The following is a 20,850-nucleotide window of genomic DNA, read 5'->3' as shown; positions in this document are numbered from 1 at the left end:
ACCATACCCAATAAAGAAGTAATGTCTCATTCGATCCACCTAAGGCATTACCATTTTAGCAACGACAGCAAAAGTTAAGGCACGACGTCAAGATGCTTGCAAAGGTGGGGTCTCCGATGTTGTGTGGTTAGGACGTTCACGTCTCTTGATTAGTTCAAAAATTAGGGTTAGGAGACAAAGCCTTTTTATCAAGTAATTGCTTTAGGCCCCATGTTTGATTGTGCCGCGGTAACCCCTTTTGATAAAGCCATCGCATCCTCTTTAATGGTCCGGAACGAAGAGCCCGTTTCGTTCCACGTAGTTGTGACTGAACTATAATCTTATCGTGTTGTAGAGTGATGTAAAGTATTGTAGAATGCATGTTAAGTAATGTACGTCGTAAAACTACGCTAGCTTAAGTACTTGCTTTTTTTGCGCAATTTGACACGGATACTACATGTGTTATACAAGAAGAAAGAAGGCGATAGGGGAAAAATTACAAAAAAAAGTCATAGACTTATTGCCATTATGTCAATTTAGTCATAACATTTTTTTTCTTTTGACCAATTGAGTCATAAATCTTTTATATTTATCCATCCGATTAATTTTGACCATCCTCCGTGACACTATTGGCGCCGATATGAATAATTTTTAATGATAATTTAATAATCTTTAGATTTTTTTTAAAAAAAATTATTTTTCTTTTCTTTTTCCTTTTTTTGTTTCTTTTCTTTTTCTCTTAGCGCCGAGACCCACACCAGCCACTTTAAAGGTAAAACAAAGCATAAAAGAAAATAAAATTTTAAATTTTAAAAAATAAAATATTATTAAAAAGGTCCACATCAGCTATTTCCGATCAAAGCCGTGAACCGAACTATGCAAAAGGTTTAAGACTCAACTGGCCATAAAAAAAAAAAGGACTAAATTGACATAATTAAAATAATTTTAAGATTTTTTTTGGTAATTTTTCCAATGGAGGGAGTAGCGACAAACAATAGCTAGAAAAAAAAAAAAAGTTACGTGACTATACCAACCTCTCTGATAGAGCAACGCATTTTCCACACGGCGAATGGCCCCACCTATAGATAACTTGAAGTACAATCAAGACATTTTCATATGGTGAATGCCACATGATATTTCTGTCCAGATCCAGGTCTATGGATCCAATGCGGCCACAGCCATTCGATTTGTATGGGATCCGCCCAGAACTCACATGGTAACGGTCGTGATGTATCGGAACCATGATGGGCCCCCTGTCCAGGTGAGGCATTCTTACACAAGACATTTTCTCATTTGGAGAAGTCTTAAACTATGAACATTATGGGACCATATTAGGTTGCTGTCGGTCGGCATAGAGTAGTGCAACTAAAGCCAGAGATGACCAGGAGTGGAGTTTTCGTGTACATACCCCCTTTCTTAGAGCAGCAAGAGAGATCTTACCAGTCAAGCTCCATACAACAGAAACACTATTTTTGACTCGAAAAATAGCAGAACATGCACTACCTGTACGTGTTTGGTTTTGTAGCACATTCTCATCATTTCTAATCAGGCACGGTTCAATACTTTCAATGGGATCATGTTCTCCCAAGTTTTGAGAAAAAGAAAGAATGTTTGTCACAATCCCAAGGGCTGCGAAATTCATCTTCGCGCGCCATGATGAGAGATTCGATACAGTGCCATGGGAGGAGGATAGGGAAAACTTTCATATATGAACATTGAGTCGTGGTAATTAACAACTTACATCGAAGAAAGTGGTGTCATTTGAGTGACAGCTTCGCGAGCGTCAAGGCTAGTACCTTAACCCCATTGGTTATGTCCTGAATGGAAGAATGCTCTTCAGGTTTGTGACTGTATCCTGCCAAACCAAAGCACACATTGTTATTATTTCCAAAAGCAATGTTCCTTTACTCAGTCGAAAATGAAGCAAATGGACATTCTAAAAGTCAATATGTCCCTGACTTGTGTCCTACAGGACAATACACACAGACCAACATCTACGTGTTTCCAAAATACTATGGGATGTTCCAGGAAATCCTGCAATTCCCAACGAAGTACTGGATATGGTTCACTCTACACATGATTAGAGCAGCAAGCTCGTGAAGCCTTCGAGTGGTAGCATTGCACAGTTCGATCAGGAGTAACATGCCGACTCGACAAGTATGTATCAAACTTAACTGATGGACGCTGAGGAAACCTAATGTTGCAAAAAAGGGCGAATACAGAGTATTGTAGCAACATGCCTCCATGACAATACGACTGCGAGTGTGGAAAGAAAAAATGGGGAGCTCAAACCTTTGTAGCAGGGAATAAATATCATGCCCATTGGAGAAACCCTGCGAAGCAATGACAATGAAAAATCAGTGACCGTGCCATCATGCTGGAGAAATATGGCATGAACATCGTCTCATGACATTTGGCTGCAATTTAGCATTACTTGAGATGATGCTACTGATTCTCTGAAGGGGGAGAAAAAAGGGGACTGAATTGTAAAGCTACGCAAGGACCAGACATAGGATTTCCTTTGTTATGTTGTCTTTTGCAGTAAGTAGGTGGACAGTAAAGTTTAAAAATCTCTCTCTCCCTCTCTCTCAACGAAGTAGGGATCATCTCATTTTGCATGTGTTACCTGGCCATAAACAGCGAATCGTGATAAGCTCTACTGATCATTAACTTGTGAGATAGCTTCAGATCCTTCGATGCAGATTCCATTGCCCTAATTACCGATTCATCAGAAAGAGCTGGTGGATCCTGATTGACAATCTTAAACTCGGCAAGCTTGACACCACGATCTCTGGCAATCCTAATAGCGGATTGATGTATCTTCTCCATTACAACATTTCTTCTTTCTTCATCAATATCGCGAGTATCTGCCAAATCATCAGCAACAAAATTACATGTTGGCATAACAATCAAAAGGGCGATAACATCACTCAGTTCTACGAGAATGCCAATGTGAGGAACATAACATTTGCATGAAATATTCATCACAGTGAAACCCATTAAATAAATTCCATTATTGGAGACAATAATAGAACATGTTGGTATATGACCAATCGGATACTCGCTAAAAGTTCTCTGCAAACAAAAATATTTACCTATTTCCAGGTGCGATTTGCTGGGGATGCTGTTGATTGCTCCGGGATGTAGTTGTAGGATACCTTGATGAAAAAACTAGACTGAATATGTATTCCGACTTATACATCTTTTGTTGTTAGATTTGAAAAACAAAGAAGTTACATACCCACTGTCCCAACAGTATCTATAGATCCAGATTGTAAAACATGCTTCTCAACAGCTAGTGCCAGCTCCGCCGCTGCCAGTCCAGCATCATTTCTGCCAAAAAGATTAATCCACTTATTGTGGACTGAAAGCAAGATGCTAAAAAGTGCATACTTGACCATACAATAGAAAATCTTTAAAGCAAAGAAATGGAAGAAGAATAATAAACTTGTCTTTCTACACATCTATAGATATCAGAAATGTATTGAAACTGCCTAAGCAAGAAGCAGATGACTTGCAGCATGAAAATGAAAAGTAAAAATAAAACAAGCAAAAAATGAATTAAATTTTTTTCCAACAAAGAAATCTATCTCAATAACCATGTCCAAAAATCATAAACCGCCTTAATGATAAAAAACCTAAAATTGATTTAACTTTAGCTCTTGAAGAACTTTTTGATCAAGTGCAATAACCTGTATGGCATCAGCACAGCACCTGCATGTCCCCCACTTCCTTCAAAGTCTACTTTTATGCTTGCAGGAGCGGCAATAGCAGTTACTATACCAATAGATACACCTGTGTGGGAAAAAGAATGCAGAATAAACAGATGATGTACGATAATAAAGAAATCGGCCTGAAGGTACAAATGGGACCCAACCTTCCTCTTCAAGAATAGGGCCCTGCTCTATATGCAACTCCACGAAACCAGCATAAGCTCCTTTCTTTAAAAATACGCTCGTTAAATCCACTGGATCTTGTGCATAACCGGCATATTTGGCGGCATCTAGAAAGGATGTATTTTGACTGTCGACTGTTGTTTCCAGTTCCTTCAGGAGTGCCTTGCTTCCCGCCATTAAGCGGCTGCAAATTTAAGGCATCTTGTGAAAAAGCTTAGCCACTAAGAGAGATAATTTAACTACTGCCTGCCTGCCATGTGTATTTGTAGAATCATGCAAGTGTAAGTCTGAAGATACACTCAAACAACTTGTTTTAAAGCATGACTAACATGAATGACAAGTGTATGAGCACAAGTAATTTACTCCATGTAGTTCCAACCTTCCCAAGCAACTGATTCCAAAGCGTGTAGGTTCTTCTGAAGTGAACACTATGATCTCCAGTGATCTTTTCGGCTTGAAGCCTGACCTGGAATCGAGAAGAACAAAATGATAGATTCAAGCAAATCTTAACAAGATGAAACACAGCAAGTAAAGACATCCAAAGATACACAGAATCCGATGCATGGCATCCTTAGTCAAGGTTCACACTTGAGAACGCTGGTATGTAAATCATTCAGTCCCCGGTGCAAGATGCTACTCCTTGAGGATCAATTTATTTTATAATTCACAAACAGCAAGTAATTCGTACTTGTAATAAGCACAGAATCCTTGAGCCTAAGGTGCTCAATTGTTGCTGCTATACTGAAAGCACGTGCTAGAGAACTATAATTTAAAAAATGAGACAGTCGCAAACCTTCTTAGTACTTTAATGGCCTCCATGGCACCCAGAACACCGACAACTCCATCATACTTTCCGGAGTAAGGAATAGCATCCATGTGAGAACCTGTAGCAACTGCAGGAAGCTCTGGTTCAAGGCCATCCCTGCAACATTGAGGGTAAAATGTTCATATAATGGCAATTTGCATAGTCCAAGCCAAAATATAGGCCGTGAAAGATATGAGTACAGAAACATAAGAAAAGACCTAAATTTTGACAAGCAGATCCAAAGTAACCAATCAAAAGGCTTAAGTTTTGCAACATGTATGACAAGATTGGCTTTCAAAACTCTCAAAGTACCATCAATTTAAGGCAACACAAAGACATTCACTGAAAGTCTAAACAGACAACGCCTCACCATCGGCCGAATATGTTACCCACAGCATCCTCTCTAACAGACAGACCAGCAAGTCCCATCGAGTTCTTAACATACCTGAGATTAATAGTTCAATAAGTGAAACAAAGAGGTAACAAGAACATAAAAGTTGCGAAAGAAATTATATGTAAAATTCAATACTACAAATTCTTCATGAGCACTTCAAATGGTGAACTATATTGTTCTCAAAACACAAGGAACATTCAATTTTCAGAGTCAAGCCTTCCTCTCCTTTCAGTACTATCATATTGAGGAGCAAAAAGCACATTTGCATGGACCGATCATGATCAACATGGGCTTCAATTTACAGCTTACACAAACAAGGTCCTAGTTAGGATTTGGCGAGAAAGTCAGAACAAGGATGATGTTCACATAGTTGGATGGCCAGCACTAGCTATAAGGACTACATGCTTTTCGAACAATAGTTAATGTCACTGTTGCTATGACTGGAAAAAGTTGATCAATACAGCTACAATTCATCCAGTCTAACTTTGTTGCATTCTCTTAGCAAATCAAACAAGAAAGCTCAGTCACTCAAAATAAATTGAAAAGAAAGACAACAAAGGTCGGCTTCAAGTTTAAAGCACAATGCAAAAAAGAACTATCAATTTAATCGTCAATACTCCATGTGATCAGACACAATGTCTTAACGCTCCCTTCAAACGTATCTGGCCATGTCCTCTGCATGTGTCTACAACGAGAATACTTATGCATGCTCACAAGAGAGACAAAAATTCATGCACGTTCTGAGTAAACTTCCAAAAATATGAAACAATTCTTTAGACATTATGGATCAAATATTGCATCAGCAACCTCAATGAATGATTACCAGTTGGCAAGTACAAGGTTCATCTGCTACCTCTACTCATGCCAGAGAGCAAACACGAGATTCCACATTTTGAGTGAATGCAAGACACGTCAATTTATCCATGGTTGAGCATGACCAAATCCAAACTCACCTCGTCACCCACAAAAGTTGCAAGTTTCTAGCAATCACAACTTTATGAGATTGACATAGGACCTAAAACAGTACACAATCCTCTTCTGTATTTAACCATTGGGCCCAAAAAAAAAAAAAAAAAAAGTCAACACAGCACCAGTTGACCGTGTTCATCCAGCCTTATATGCATATATCCAGCTCCACCTAACTTCTTAAGCTTTTAGTTCAACTCTATTATATGAAATCAAATCCGAGTTTCAATTTCTTCGCGCTCTGTTTGATGGATCATTCAGCATGTTGGTTCTCGTCTGTTTTACTCTCCAATCAACCTTCCACATGTTGTTTCCATCCAATTTCCACGAAAAAAAAAAAAAAAGAGGAAAGGGGTACATTTCTTTTAATCCACATCACAGGCTTATAGCTTTATCATGATGGCCCCATAGACATATGTTGTTAGTTCAATATACACATATCATCCTCCTCCTAATAACCAAAAGATTGTTCGAGTCAGAGAAATTCGAAACAACATACGAACATAACGTCGAGCAACCAAATTGAACATTTTGTGACAGTATCAATACCTTCGGGCCATCACGTCCTTGTCAGTGTAAAGGACCCTCGTCACTGATGGAGCGGGCGTATCGGAGAAACTCGCAAGCTCGTCAATCTGATCGGCAAAAGAAAGAGCTTACTTTTTTTTTATCAACACTGACCACCCAGCTGAAACAAACCAGAATGAAACCTGAGAGAGAGAGAGAGAGAGAGAGAGAGAGAGAGAGAGAGAGAGAGGCATAAAAACTACCTGTTTTTGAAGATTTTCGCTTTCGACGGACAAGGAAGAGAGAGAATCCGCGACCCAAGAAGGCGATTCGCGAAGTGGGTATCCCGAGAACTCCTCCATCGTTCTGATTGTCGGGTCTTCTTCCTCGGCGCGAGCCAAGACTGCAGAGACCGAGGAGAGGAATAGCAGCAGAAACCCAAGTGGGAGTGAAGGAGATAATCTCAGCAGACGCATCTTCGCCTTCTTTTCTTGCTTCTGGCTTTTGGGTTGGCCTTCAATCTGGAGATGAAGCGGATACGTTGCGGCAGGAATCGAATTGGAGCTTCAGCTTCCGATGGAACGCGCCCGTTCCACCCGTGAGGGAAAGAATGAGTGCAATCTGACACGACAAAGGGGGTGTGCATATAGTAGTTTAGCGATAAAGCGTCGGTGAACGGGAGCACGTGGGTGATCAACGTTGTGATTCCTGCTTAGTCTGGTGTGGCCAATGAGATATTACCAAGCGACAAATATTTTGTGCTGTATTAAGGAGTGGGAATGGAAGAACAGAAGAATGTCGGGTTCCCGAGTCATCAACTCATTAGTAAATAGTGGGAGAGAATTGCTCCCTTAATGCATTTGAACTTGGCTCCGGAAATAGCAGACACGGATTTGTTCCCACGACACGAGTCAAATTACGAATTATAAAGAAATAAGATTTAAAGTTGATACAAATACAATACCATACGCTCAATCTAAGTAAAAGTCTCAATAATGAATATTGTCGGAAATGAAAGGTCAAATTAATGATTATAGTTTACACATCCATTGATGCCATGAAATATCGTAGGATCGCAAAGAAATAAATAAAAAATCCACAAAGATTTGTTACGGTTCTAGATTACAAATTCCCTCTAGAACATCTGAAATCTACGGTTGGAATCAGTTCAAACCAATTTTAGAAATTTGGAACCTATCCCACTTACTCTGAACACTACCTGTTGAACCACTTCCCATCGGTCCAATTCCTCGGTTTTCGATTTTACAATGAAATCATGCTTATCCTTAATTGTGGCACATTGAAAAGTTTTATCGGCCTACTTCAAACCGACGGATTCGAAAGATAAGTCTTCTTTCTTTGTAGCAAGTTTCATGTACCCAACCGTTGAGCTGCACTAGGGCGATGCTCGCATTACACCTAACATAGTATATTGAATGTCGATCTAGTGGATAAAATATCAGTCTCTTTTATCCCAACTGTCAGTATGAAGCTCCTAAAGTCACGCTCGAGAGATCGCCAAATATGTTCGTCGTCCCTTCTTACCCTTGTTACTAACATTAAAAAACCAATCGAAGTCATTAGTGCATTTGATAACCTTTTAACTACACACAACATAGTTGACTATATTAGGTAAAAAAAATCATTTTCAGTTTTTCAGTATTTAATTTTTCAGCTTTACCAAATGAGACTGTGGATCTAGCAATTTGTTACTATTTAATGAATTGGGTTAATACCATGAAAAAAATCCAAATTAGTACATCTATAATAAATTTATCCCAAACTAATTTTTGAATCACAAAAAACCTCCAAACTTATACATCTAGGACAAAATCCAAATGAATTTTCAGGTCACCAATCCCAAACCGATACACTCTTATTATATTATCTACTCTCTGTTAACTTCCGTTAAATTTACCGCAAAATTGCTGAAGCGGATAACATATGGCAATAGCTCAACTGATATGGCGAGTCTACATGAAAATCCATATCTATTTGAGGTAAATTTGTCACATGTGTATTAATTTAAAGTTTTTGTAATAGTAAACCTTAGTAATTTACCTTTATCACACACAATAGTTTCTTGAAAATTGGAAAAAGAAAAATAAAATTAACGTGCTTATTTTTTTTGGTTGCCAAGGAATTTTACTTCTGAATAAACAAAAGAAAAATGAAAATAGGTGAAGTAACCTAATTTGTGCTTCTTACAGTTCAAGTGAACGGAGAGGAGGGCATAAATGTAAGTAACAATCCGTTTGTTTAAAGGGAAATTGTTCATGGAAATTCTTTTTTGACTTTCTCGTGTTTGGATGACGAAAAATAATTGATTTACAGAAAAAAAAAATTGTGTACTGAAACAATAAGTTTAGATCCGTGAAAAATGACTTCTACTTAAGGCGAGAAGGAATTCATTTTCCCTACCAAATAAATGAAAAGTAACAATTTTCCTTGAAAATGATTTTCATGGTAAATATTTGGAAAATTTACTAAAAAATTCCTAAACATATTATACTTGTGCCAATTTAGTCACAAACGTTTTAATTTAATCAATTTAATCAATTTAATTCTCAACATTTTGATAAGTTGTCATTTGAGTCCTTCCAGCCAATTTTAATCGAAAATCGTAGAAATGGCCGTCGATTGTCGGTTGGCACTAACGTAAATAATTTTTGAATTTTTTTTAAATAATTTTTTTTGTTTCTATATTTTCTTATCTTCTTTTTCTTTGCTTTTTTTTTTTCATTGGGCTAGCGAGGGTTACCCTCGATCCTCTCCGGCTACAAACAAGGGCACGAAGGCCCTGGCTCAAATCTGGTGAGGGCCTTTATGCCCTCACGTACAGGCGACAAGGCCGCCATGGTCTCGCCCAAAATGACGGCCTAAATTTTTGTGAATTGGATTATTAAGCGGAATGTGTATTTGTTGAGTTCGAATTATTGTTGACTGGACTAGTTTTGGGAGAAACTATTATGCATTTGGCATGGTGAACTATTCGAACTTGACACTATAGTCGGGTGCGGCTATTTTAATTAGACCGTTGGTGAGTTATTCAATTGAGTATTAGAATACAAAATCGGTCCGAAGCGCTGATTCGCGGTTAAACCGCAAAGGCATTTTATTAACCCTCACCCGCCACTTGTCCTCCACGTGTCCTCCACCCTTTTTTCTCTTGAGACACCTTTCCCCTCTCTCTCCTCTTCTTCCACCAGTTCCCTTTCTCTCCCACGAGAACTCCTTCTCTTCTTCACTTTTTCTTCTTTGTTTCCTTGGAGACATTACCGAAGGAACCCTCTCGCTGTCACCTCTCTCAAATCTCTCGTCCATTTCTCTTGCTCGCCCTCTCGTTCTGGCCCTCTCGCCAACAGTCACTGTTGCTCCCGCCTCGCTCGATCGTCGTTGTGAGCGCCAAAGGAAGGAGAAATACGAGCGAGGCACGGTAGTGGATTTGGGCGTGAATCAAGGCGAGCTCGACGCTGTGGCAGCATGGTGATCATCTTCGCGTCGGCCATGGAGCGGCTTTGGTTTTCGTGGCGGTCTTGCGCATAGAAATCCAGGCGAGTATTAATGCGTCAACTTGTGGTTCGGCAATTCTTCTTGCATGTCTTGTTTGTTGGTGCCGTAGATATCCTTAAGTGCTGAATTGGTACAATCGAGGGACCGATTGTCGAATTGAGCGACGGATCAAGGTGGACGTGAGCGAAACGAGCTTGGTATCTTAGAGTATATGAGGTATTGAGGTGTTTGTACACTGTGTCTATATGCTTGGCTGACGTGTCTGGAGATTAGACCTGTCAAATGAATGGATTTGGTCAGGTTTGGGTCGGGTCATAAATGGTTCAGCTCAAATTGACTCATTAACCCGTTTATAACCCATTTGTACGTAGTGCAAATTTCTTGACCCATACCCGATCCGATCCATACCCAATACATATCCGACCCGACTCACATTACTAAAATATTTATATATTTAATTCAATCTAAGAAAATTTATTTCTTATAAATTTGTAAAAAAATTATATTACTAAATCATTGTGTACAATTTTCATATTTTATTTATTTATTTACAAGTTTAAAAAAATATTTATTTCTTTTAAAAAATCTGATTTTTTTTCTCTTTATTTTCGTCTAAGCATCTAAAAAACAGAATTTCATGTACAAAAAACAGTCGTTACTTCTATGCCACTGTTTTCCCGCCAAGAGCGAAAAGAAAAGAAAATAATGTTTCACGATCGAACTATTAGTGAGGGAGACGAATTCGAATAAACTTGCTCTTCTCATTGCACCATATCGAGGATTCACCTATTCTAAAGACCAATACTACAAAACTTAAGTATAAAGTGTGTTAGCATCTTTAAGCTTCGAAGCGGCGCTGCATCTATTCAAAGAACCACTTGAGATAGTGATCGATGGAGCTAACAAGCCAGTCGAGGAGAAGCCTATGCTCCTACGCCTCGAGTCCGCTCAGCTTGAACTCCTTCAACCTGCCGTTGAGGTCCTTGAAGATGCAAATTTAATAATTAAAATATCACTTGATGACGCATGTTTCTTTTGTTAACATGTGTTCTATTCGTATCATACAACAAGTCCTACAAATGTCTGCTTTTTTTTTTTCATGGCCACTCTGCAACCTCGACAATAATATTCAAATTGAATAATTAGAAAAAAAAAAAAAAAGAGGGGAGGCAACTGCATCGAGGAAACGATGTCAGTTCATCCAGCAACAAAAATCGGTTGAACCGAATATTAAAATCTTGAACATAATCAACTATGAATAAGAGCAAGGCATGAAGCTCAAGCACCAGAAATGAAAAAGAAGAAGAAGAAGACAATACCGCTCGTCTCCTGCTAGCGAGAATGAGGGAAGAGGAAGAGTAGAGGCTTTTAAGTGGGTTATCCTAAGTGAGTTGTAAATGGGTTCACAATGAACCCATTTATAACCCACTTATTTTGGTTTCTTAAATAGGTTGTCTTATATGTTGGCTTATTAAGTTTGTTATGACCCATCTAACTGATTGTGGGCTCTTAAATGGGTTTTGGACCCATTTTGACAGATCTACTGGAGATCAAATGAGTGAAATGGGTGGACTGACTGTTGAGATGGACGGCAATTTGGTAGTCGGTCGTGTGTAGACCTAGTTGCCCGCAAAGTGAACGGGGGAAAGGACCCCGAGCCGATCCACGTGTGCCTATTTCGAGTTGGGTGAAGTACTTTGGCGTTGGATAGGTGAAGTTAACGGTCAAATGGGCAAGACAGCCGACGGATTTCGGTGGGGATTACGGGAGAAATTTGTCGATGGTTATTCATGGGCGCGTAGATTGTCTCGACGAGTTGCTTGTCGTAGTTATAGTTTGACTAGACTATGTTTTAAGTCCGCTCATTGGTTTACTTGCCCTGTTATGTTTGATGTCGACATGTATTATTTTCTTGCTGGACGATCGATAGGCTAACTGTCGTAGCGTTAGAGAATTTACTCGCGAGCCTTGAGCTCACCCTTGTGGGTTAACTGTTTTTCAAAGGAGCAAGCCAGTGATGTGAGGCGGCCGTGGAAGGTGGTGGTGCACATGGGCGACACAGGCGGCTGGTAACGGGGGAGCTGATGTTTTATTTGTTTTGGACTCCCAGATGAATGTTCTTTGTTTTGAACCTTGGGATGTGATACTTGAACTCTTTATATTACATATATATGAAAGTACGTATTTTATAAATTTATTAATAATCTTACTGCATGTGTGCTACAGGTAAGGAAAATTCTAAGAGTAAGACTATACCCTTTAGGCATTGTGTCTGCCCTTTTTGTTTACATGCACTTGTATTTTTATCTAGTCTTCCGCATGCGCTCTATTATATATTAAAACATTAAATCAGAATGCGATTAGAGCATGGGTTAAGGTCGGGATCCCGATAAAGGTTAGTCTCAAAGCACGGGGTTAAGGACGGACCCCGACACTCCGGGCCAATATTGCCCTGCTTGCCGAGGTTTACCAGCACAATGAAAGAGAAAGAAAAGAAATAAAAAATAAAAAATTATAGAAAGTCTACTTCAACGCCAATCATGCTACGTAAGAAGGCTGCATCCACGTTAGCGAGTTCCATTCAAAATTGGTCGGAAAGACTCAATTGGTTGATTGTCAAAAGATTTAGAACTCAATAAGACTAAATTGGCTAAATCAAAAAATTTAGAATTAATTTGGTATAATAACAATAAGTTTAATACTTTTTTTTGATAATTATACTGAAAATTTTCCATAATCATAAAGTAGTCAATGCATCAACTGCAACCTAAGTGTTTTTACTAGCAAAAGCTTACCCAAATAACTAATCACTTATCATGATAAGTATTTGCGTCTGGCTGGTTTTGACTTACAACTTTTTATTTGTGCTTTTTTTATTTTAACTTTTGTGAGTTGATTGTTATTTAGTAAAACAATTTGAATCTTTGAAACTATGTAAATGTTAGAATGATTGAAAAAAAGGCTAAATAAGATTAACCGGCTCATTTATTGGTTGCTTAACACTTTTTTTTTTAACAAACAAAGGAGAAAATAAAATAGGTGAAGTGAAAGGAGAAGATGACAGAGATATGAGTAAATGTACTTGGTAACGACTCATGGTTAGATACTTATGAAGCCAACGCTCCAACATTAAAAAGGCTAAGAGCGTGCATAACAATATTTTTGGAGTAGAATTTTTGCTTCAATTAAAAAGGTTAAGGGGCGCGCAGGACAATACTATGGAGGAGAAGTTTTGCTCCATAAGTGCTTTTGGAGCATGAAGTCATTTAGTTATGCAACTTCATTTTTCTACTTGTGATGTATTTTCTTGCTCCATAAATAGTTTTGGAGTCACTTGAATAAGTAAAAAAAAACAAGGGAAAATGTCAAAAAAGGGCCCCAAGTGCACTTGTTTTCTCAATTAAGGGCCTGAAGTGCAACTTGTGTCAAATAAGGGCTTCAAGTGCCTTTTTTTATTCAAACGAAGGCTCGAATAGGGACATTTTTGTCTTTTTACATTTTGTGATTGTTTTCCTTTTTTTTCTTCTTTTTTTTCTTCCCTTTCTTCTTTCTTGTTTCCTTTTGTTCTCATCCTCATCACCGGTGGCCATGGGTTGAGCGGTCGCAAGGGCTTGCCTCACTCGGCTTAGGCGAGGGCCGGCCGAGTTGCCGAAATGGCAAACAGCGAGGACGCGGCGACGGTGGCGGCGAAGCCGAGGTGGAGGCAATGGTGAGGGTCAAGATCTGGTTGAGGGTGAGCTTCGTGTTCGAGATTGTCGCTCATCGCAGCTGAAGTGACCTTGCACCCGTTTGCGGCCGGCGACGAGAGAGTCGCGGGTTGAGCGGCCGAGATCGCGGGCGTCGAGGACGTGGGGCGAAGAGGCCGAGGCGAGGGTCCTCGCGCCCGTTTGCTGCCCACGGCCCACTTTCTCTCTCCAAGTTTTTGCAAAATCTCTCCTCGCCGCAGGGCGGGCCCGCGCCCAGGCGGAGCGAGGGCTTGCCTCAAGCGATCCGGCGAGGGCTCCCCTCGCCGGCGGCCGCGAGGCAAGCCCTCGCCTAGGCAGAACGAGGGCCAACCTCGCCCGATCTGGCGAGGGCTCCCCTCACCCGCGGTCACAAGGTAGGCCCTCGCGGGTGGGTGGAGAGAGCCACGCAGCTCACGGCCGGCTGGTGCAAGGGGAAGAAGAAAGAAGAAAAGGAAAAAAACAGAAGAAAAAAAAGGAAAACAATCACAAAATGTAAAAAGAAAAAAATGTCCCTGTTCAGGCCCTAGTTTGAATAAAAAAAGGCACTTGAAACCCTTCTTTGACACAAGTTGCACTTCAGGCCCTTAATTGAGAAAACAAGTACACTTGGGGCCCTTTTTTGGCATTTTCCCAAAAAATAATCACTTCTCTTCAAAAGTTAATTTTTAGAGTAGAAGTGTTACCATGCGCATGGGCTTATTGGTGTAGTGAAGTGATGTTGAGGTGATTTTTATTTTTTATTTGTACTTTTTTATCTTATTTTTTGAAATTTGATTGTTGCTTAATATTGGACCACTTAGATTTTTGAACGATGCATATATTAGCATGTAAAATGATTGAAAAATCATGTAATTCTTTTCACAATTTTCAAAAGATAATATTTCGCTTTACGCCAAAGTTGTCAATACTTTTCAATGTGTCAAAGTTAGGTCTTTAGAACAAACATAATAAAGTCCCTATCAATACAATATATATATATATATATATATAGAGAGAGAGAGAGAGAGAGAGAGAGAGAGAGAGATACACACACTTTATTACTCACATATATTACGAACGGTGGATCATGCCAATCACACTTCTTTAAATATAATAACTGTTATAAATGTGAGACTTGTTTGGTAACGATTTTGATATTTTATTTTTGTTCTTCGAAACAGAAAAAGATGATAAATCTGTTTGGTAATGTAAATGATTTTAATTATTAAATACATTGATTCTATTCTTGAAAACATGTTTGGAGCAGAAATAAGAATAAAATAAAAGTTGGTTTTTTGTTCCAAAATCATTTTTGAGAAATAAGACAAATAAAGTGAGAATGCTCAGGGAAAGGCTCTCACTTTGTCCCCCCCAAAAAAAAAAAAAAAAAAAAAAAAGAATGAAGCCTCAAGGAAGGACGCTTGACCAGTCGGCTCCCCTCGCTTGTACCCTGCTCCCATCGCTCATCCGGCTAGCTCCACCATTGTTGTACGCAACCGACCGCCACCGATGCCATCCACCGCCGCCGTCCACCATTGTCCATCGTCCGCCGTCCACTACCGTCCACCATCTGCTGACTACCATTGCTATTGTCCACCACCGTCTGCCACCACTATCGGTCGCCATCTTCGGGCGCTAGAGAAAAGGGAAAAAAATAAAAAAAATAAAAAGCAATTTTCAAAAAAATTAAAAAAATTCAGTAGATTTGTATTGCATGAAACCGTTTTAGCAAAAAAAACACTTTTCTTAACAAATATTCCATGAAACAAATGGACGATTACAATAGCACGAAATAAATAGACTAATTATGGATTATAATAATGCTATATAGGTTGAATTTATAGTGACAATACGTAATTATTTGACTTAAATGAAAAAAAAAATTGGGAAGAGAAATTGCTCCAGGGAATTTAAATTTTGTGTAGTTACTAAATGCATTTCTATTCTAAGAACATATATTTTATTCAATTACCACACACGTTATGAGTTTCTTACATAAATATTAGTTAAATTAGATTAAAATAAAAAAAGCTAAAAGTTTTTAAATAACAAAAAAAAGATGAAAAAATACAGGCCACGGGGCCGCCGCACCATGTCAATGGGGCGTTGTCGATGGCTGGTGACCTTGGCCAGCTAGAAGCAAAGGTCGTAGCCCTCTCTCCGTTCTGATGATGGCTTGCTGGACCTCATCGAGGAGCCAGCAATACTCCATTGGTGATGGGGCAATGACCACAGGACTAGGATTTCACTCTCCTTCCATTGATGAATTATTTTTTCTAGTTTGTGTTTTTTTAAAACTTTTGAACTTTTTTTATTTTTTTAGTTTGTCTTTTTTTTGGAAATTTTTTTCGAATTTTTCTAACTTGATTTAATTAAAATTTGGCGTAAAATTATGATCTAGATCAAAATGGTGACATTTAAGTACTTCAGTTAACTTTAAAGCCACATAGAACACCGCATATAAGAGAGAGAATAATAAAAAGAAGAGGAATTGGATGCCATAGAGCAGAAGTTCCCGAAGTTACCTTAAAAACACACACAAGGAACCGAACACACAAAAAAAGAAACAAAAGAGAAAGGCAAGCCACTTCATCATTATTCAATAGTTACATTGGATGGCGTTCACATAAGGACTTGATCACACTAATTTGATAAGTTTTATGACTTGATTACACTTTTTTTTTTAAATTTTAGTACTCAATCGCACTTTTGTAATAAGTTTTAAGATTTCTACTGCGCTTATCCCTAACAATAATGAAGTGACATTTGAGTTAATTTTTGTGCCCTCCAGTAGACCAAAAACCAGACAATCCCACAACAGTTGCAAATTGCAATAACTTGTAGCCTGAGCGCATAAACGTTTATGAATTGAATTTGAGTTAGGATTGGGTACTTCTCCGATGTCGGGATATATCACACAATATTACGACGTGTACCGTAGTTAAGAGTACGAAAGTTGTTACACGTTGTGGACTTGTTTAAGACTCGTAAAATAAGAAATGGCATCTAACCAAAAAAAAAAAAATTGGTACGATGTATAATATACTTGTAGAAGTTCTTAGTTTAGAAAATAAATCCGCAGGAAGAACGAAGTTTTTATTTATTTCTTTTGTTTCTTTTCATATGTTTAGCCAACATGGGAAAAACATGGTGAGAAGACCTCACTAGAGGCGGGAAGAAAGAATACATGGACACTTTCAAGTTCCTTACAAGCATAGCACAAACAATATATAAAAAAACCCCAAATCAAACTCATTTCTCCCTCTCTCTCTCTCTCTCTCTCTCTCTCTCCCACTCTCAGCTTCTCCCAGAAGTCGCACACCGTGCAAAGCAAAGCGAAAATGGAAACCCCAAGACACAGCTGCCTAAAACTCGAGCTCCCAAACCCCAACGAACCCAAGAAGACCGAACCCATCTTCGTCAAGGCCACATGGTTCGACACCCACTTCGACCTCTCCATCACCGACGGCCTCGATGCTTGGGTTTGCCAAGGTACCGCCTTTGATAAAGACCCAGTTTTTGTTTCGCATGAATGACGTATTTTTGCGGGCATATTTGCTTTCATTGATGATTTTGGTATCTGGGTTTTGATTTTTTTAACCCTCGTCGGCGCTGTTTTTGACACAGACCCAATTTTCTACATAGAAAAGTACTTTTTTTTTTAAGGAAATTCGCCTTTTTTTGTTTTGTTTTGATGATTTTGGTATCTGGGTTTTGATTCATTTGTGCTTTTTTCCTTCTTTCGGTAGCATCTGAAGAGGAGGTGATAGAGAGAGCGGCTCAGTGGGGCCAGCCGGTGTCCGAGTACATTGAATTGGCCGAGCGTTATTTGGGTTTTCAACAGCCTGGTTCGGTTTATAAGTTCACTGATGCTGGTGATGGGAATAGCAGAGTTGGTTCTTTCACTTTTTCCTTTCACTTACTTTGTCTTTTGAAAGTTTTGATTGGTTTAGTTTTGTCATCCTTAGTTTATTGCAATTGGGTGGGAAAATGCGGGTCTATAGGAAGGGAGTGCTGCGGGAACACTGCTTTTGTTAGTGGCAACTTGGGGCATTCTCTATTGGAACTGCGGTTCATGTATTCATTTGGATGGCTGGATGGAGAATTTTGAGATGATTACATGTAGCTGCCCGGAAGCATGAAGTTTAACTGGAAACTGACTATGTGAAATGTGCGAGTAATTCTATCAATGATATAAGCTGGATAATGTGGTGTTGTGGTTTTTAGCGGGGTATAAGGATTGGATGTGGCTGCCAATCCAAGCTTAATGCTGCTTCCTGTTTTTGCAGTAATGATATGTAGAATAAATGGAAATTTGCTTTACTAGTATTGGTCAAAGATGCTCAATCAATCTTTGGTTGCTGTTCTGCTATTCTGCTCCTGTTGATTGATTAGCAAACTGAAATTGATTGTCACATATGATAAGATGAGGGATTATGCAGTTATCGTGGACGTTTGAGAAAGAAGGGACCAAACTAGAGTGGCGATGGAAATGTCGACCTTCACCAGACCATAAGAAGACTACTGCAGGAATCTTGGACTTTCTTATGGATGCCAACATAAGACTAAGTGTAAGATTGCCTAGATTAACTTTGGTTGTTTATTTCTTGGTTAATTGGTAGACAGCTGTAGTGACTTTGTTAGAGCTGTGCTATCCATGTACTTTGAGTGCATTTCTACGGGTCAGCTTACACGTATATTTCACATCAAGCAATTATGCGGTCCGATACTGCTTGTAGTGTTGGTTGATTTGCATACGGTAATGGCTGGATATAACTGCACGTCGTGGGTATCAATTAAAGCAATGTGAAGTGAACCCTCACATTTCTTGTGACCCTGCTCATTCCAAGAATTTGTCTCATAAATATTTATCTTGAATTTGGTCACTTCAATCATTTATCAGGCTGAAATTTATTGTTGTCCTTGTCATGACACTGTGGAGCCCCTTGAGCTATCCAGGTGTTTAACTGCTTTACATGCATGCTTCTGCAGGAAGAAGTTGTGAGCAAAACTAAATCGTTTGAGAGGCTGAAACTGGAAGCTGAGAAATGTCTAGCGCAAAGCGAGAGATTCAACCACGAGAAGATGGAATTTGAGTCAGCAATCTATCCAAAGGTACACCTTTGTGCTTATAACATGTTGCAGATCCAGTGTCATACCAGAATGAGTCCTATCGGAGCAGGTTTGCGTGCGCAAAGCTTAAATTCTGAGCATATTTTTGTCAGCCTCTTTCTTCCAGTAGTTTTGTATCTGCAGATGTTTCTCTGGAGTCTTTGGACTATAAAAAAATAAAAAAAAAAGATGCATGCAGCAGATTTAAAAAACTTTGATTCTTTAGCATTTCTATTGGTATGTTTCGTGACTTAGTATGCTTATACTTTGTTCCCTGTTTGATGTTCGTCACAATATCGTGCATGCTACCTGTACCATTCACACAATTTTATCTGTGGACGTGTTCTACTCAGTTGGAGATAGATCAGCTCATGGTTTTTCTGCCTATATACTAATGTTGTTTGGTCAAGGGATGATAAGTGAAAATTCTTTATTCAAAAAGCAGCGGCAGTAATTTTTGGTTTTCCTGGACGTGGAAGATGCGATTATCCTAAAACTGATAAAGCAGGGTAGGAAAACCTGCTAAAGTAAATGAAGAAATCGAACCATTAGAATGTAGGACTGACTTGGCGTTTTTGTACTTGTAGTTTCTTGGTGTCTTGAACACGAAGAAAGAAAAACTTAGAGAACTTCGCGATCAGCTCGCCAAGCAGGATGCCACTGGGAAATTTGCACAAGAAGATGAAGACTCCGCAGAAAAGACGGAGACTTTTGATGAGGAAACGAGTGACGATGCGAAAAGCAAGGAAGAAACTGCGGATGCAGGAACATCAAAGGCTGTGCTGAGGAGCAATGCCCGGGGGAGGAAAAGGATTACACGGATGTAGTATCATGCTTACCAACTTAAACGACTCTTTGTGCCGTGACTTTGTTAGACAAATTATAGTTTCTGCTGTCCTGCAGAGGTAGTACAAAAACCTTGTTGATTGTACATATTTTTACAGAGCATTAGGAAGCAACTCTAGTGATCTTTTAATTTTGTTTTGTTGGTCTTTGACACTGAGATTGTATGGATTGAAAAAATTGTCTTTTCCATATGTTGCGCGTAGAAATCCTTCGACAGGGCTTTTTTTCTGATTATGGGTTCTAGGCCCAAAACGACTATAGCCCAAAATGACTATAGCCCAAAAAGGGTTACTAACGCAAGGATCTTTTATCGAACTTAATCTGTTCGTTTTTCGGAAAAGAGTTCCGGGTCGGTTTTGGACAGAGAGTGTCAAATGCGGTAGATTGACACAAAAGGTGTGTTACAAAACAACTTCGACGGCCCAATATGTGTAATAGTAGCAATATATAACAAGTCTCGACACGACCCCGGAATTAAATCGACGGGATCGGCGGATGATATAGGATACAATGCTGGAATTTAATCAACAAGACTGGACGGGGGATTGTAGGACACAATACCGGAATTGAATCGACGGATCTGGACAAGATGGGTGAAGGGTGCAACATCAGAATTTAATCAACGATCTTGAACCTAACGAGTAGACGCCGGAATCTAATCGACGACACCTAACTCTGGATATGATACTCGCCGGAATTGAATTGACGACGGGGATCTAAAAACTATAGCTAGGCTAGGCTAAAGGCTAAAGGCTAAGAGCTAGTTGAAAATGCAAGTGTTTTGGGTTTGTTGTGTGTGTATCTTGCTCTTGCGAGATATTTATAGGCGAGCTCTTTGGTAATCGCTAGTGTGTTTCTTCCTTTGGCCCCACGCTTTACTCTTTTTCACAAGCCACGTGGATGACGGTTTCCCGGTCTTCGCGCATTTTCTTTTTACCTCGTGGGGATTACCGCCAACCGCTTCGATCGTGGTCTCCCTCCGCGCACTTTTCTTGATCTAGAAGGAAGTGGCGCCAGATTTTACCCCGACACGTGGCACCTTTCCGATTGGCACGTACCTTGCTTTGGTGTTCCTTCCCGTAGGCGATTATCGCTTCCTCACGTGCTCGTCACGAGTCTTTCTTGGAT

General features: G+C 39.4%; 2 protein-coding genes across 3 annotated transcripts; one reads left to right on the top strand and one right to left on the bottom strand.

Moving 5' to 3' along the window:
- Positions 1–1,415: 1,415 nt before the first annotated feature.
- LOC115726651 (ureidoglycolate hydrolase) lies at positions 1,416–7,168 on the bottom strand. The gene is made up of 12 exons (XM_030656616.2): positions 6,811–7,168; positions 6,590–6,675; positions 5,051–5,125; positions 4,669–4,797; positions 4,255–4,341; positions 3,857–4,059; positions 3,672–3,774; positions 3,221–3,312; positions 3,075–3,137; positions 2,606–2,846; positions 2,272–2,312; positions 1,416–1,834 (listed from the first exon to the last, which is right to left on the bottom strand). Exons 1-12 carry the CDS (start codon positions 7,021–7,023, stop codon positions 1,737–1,739), a joined length of 1,431 nt encoding a protein of 476 aa, XP_030512476.1. The 5' UTR covers positions 7,024–7,168; the 3' UTR covers positions 1,416–1,736.
- Positions 7,169–17,019: 9,851 nt separating this feature from the next.
- LOC115726658 (DNA repair protein XRCC4-like) lies at positions 17,020–19,907 on the top strand. 2 transcript variants are annotated; one of them, XM_030656629.2, is made up of 6 exons: positions 17,020–17,256; positions 17,514–17,656; positions 18,207–18,335; positions 18,757–18,879; positions 19,464–19,721; positions 19,791–19,886. In XM_030656629.2, the coding sequence occupies exons 1-5, from the start codon at positions 17,106–17,108 to the stop codon at positions 19,701–19,703; spliced, it is 786 nt and encodes a 261-aa protein (XP_030512489.1). In that variant the 5' UTR covers positions 17,020–17,105; the 3' UTR covers positions 19,704–19,721; positions 19,791–19,886. The 2 variants fall into 2 exon arrangements, with proteins under 2 accessions (XP_030512489.1, XP_048128666.1); XM_048272709.1 differs by having other exon boundaries at positions 19,464–19,907.
- Positions 19,908–20,850: the final 943 nt, after the last annotated feature.

Source organism: Rhodamnia argentea, chromosome 1, assembly GCF_020921035.1.
Source record: "Rhodamnia argentea isolate NSW1041297 chromosome 1, ASM2092103v1, whole genome shotgun sequence".
Taxonomy (NCBI): Eukaryota; Viridiplantae; Streptophyta; class Magnoliopsida; order Myrtales; family Myrtaceae; genus Rhodamnia; species Rhodamnia argentea.
Note: the sequence above shows the minus strand (reverse complement) of the source record. Positions and strands in the feature narration are given on the sequence as shown.

Coding starts and splice junctions, on each gene's coding strand:
- LOC115726651 (XM_030656616.2), bottom strand. CDS start 7,023: ATGCGTCTGCTGAGATTATCTCCTTCACTCCCACTTGGGTTTCTGCTG. Junction 5,126..6,589: donor AAGGACGTGATGGCCCGAAG/GTATTGATACTG, acceptor TATTAATCTCAG/GTATGTTAAGAACTCGATGG. Junction 3,775..3,856: donor CCCTATTCTTGAAGAGGAAG/GTTGGGTCCCAT, acceptor TTTCCCACACAG/GTGTATCTATTGGTATAGTA.
- LOC115726658 (XM_048272709.1), top strand. CDS start 17,106: ATGGAAACCCCAAGACACAGCTGCCTAAAACTCGAGCTCCCAAACCCC. Junction 17,657..18,206: donor CTGGTGATGGGAATAGCAGA/GTTGGTTCTTTC, acceptor GGGATTATGCAG/TTATCGTGGACGTTTGAGAA. Junction 18,880..19,463: donor AGTCAGCAATCTATCCAAAG/GTACACCTTTGT, acceptor TTGTACTTGTAG/TTTCTTGGTGTCTTGAACAC.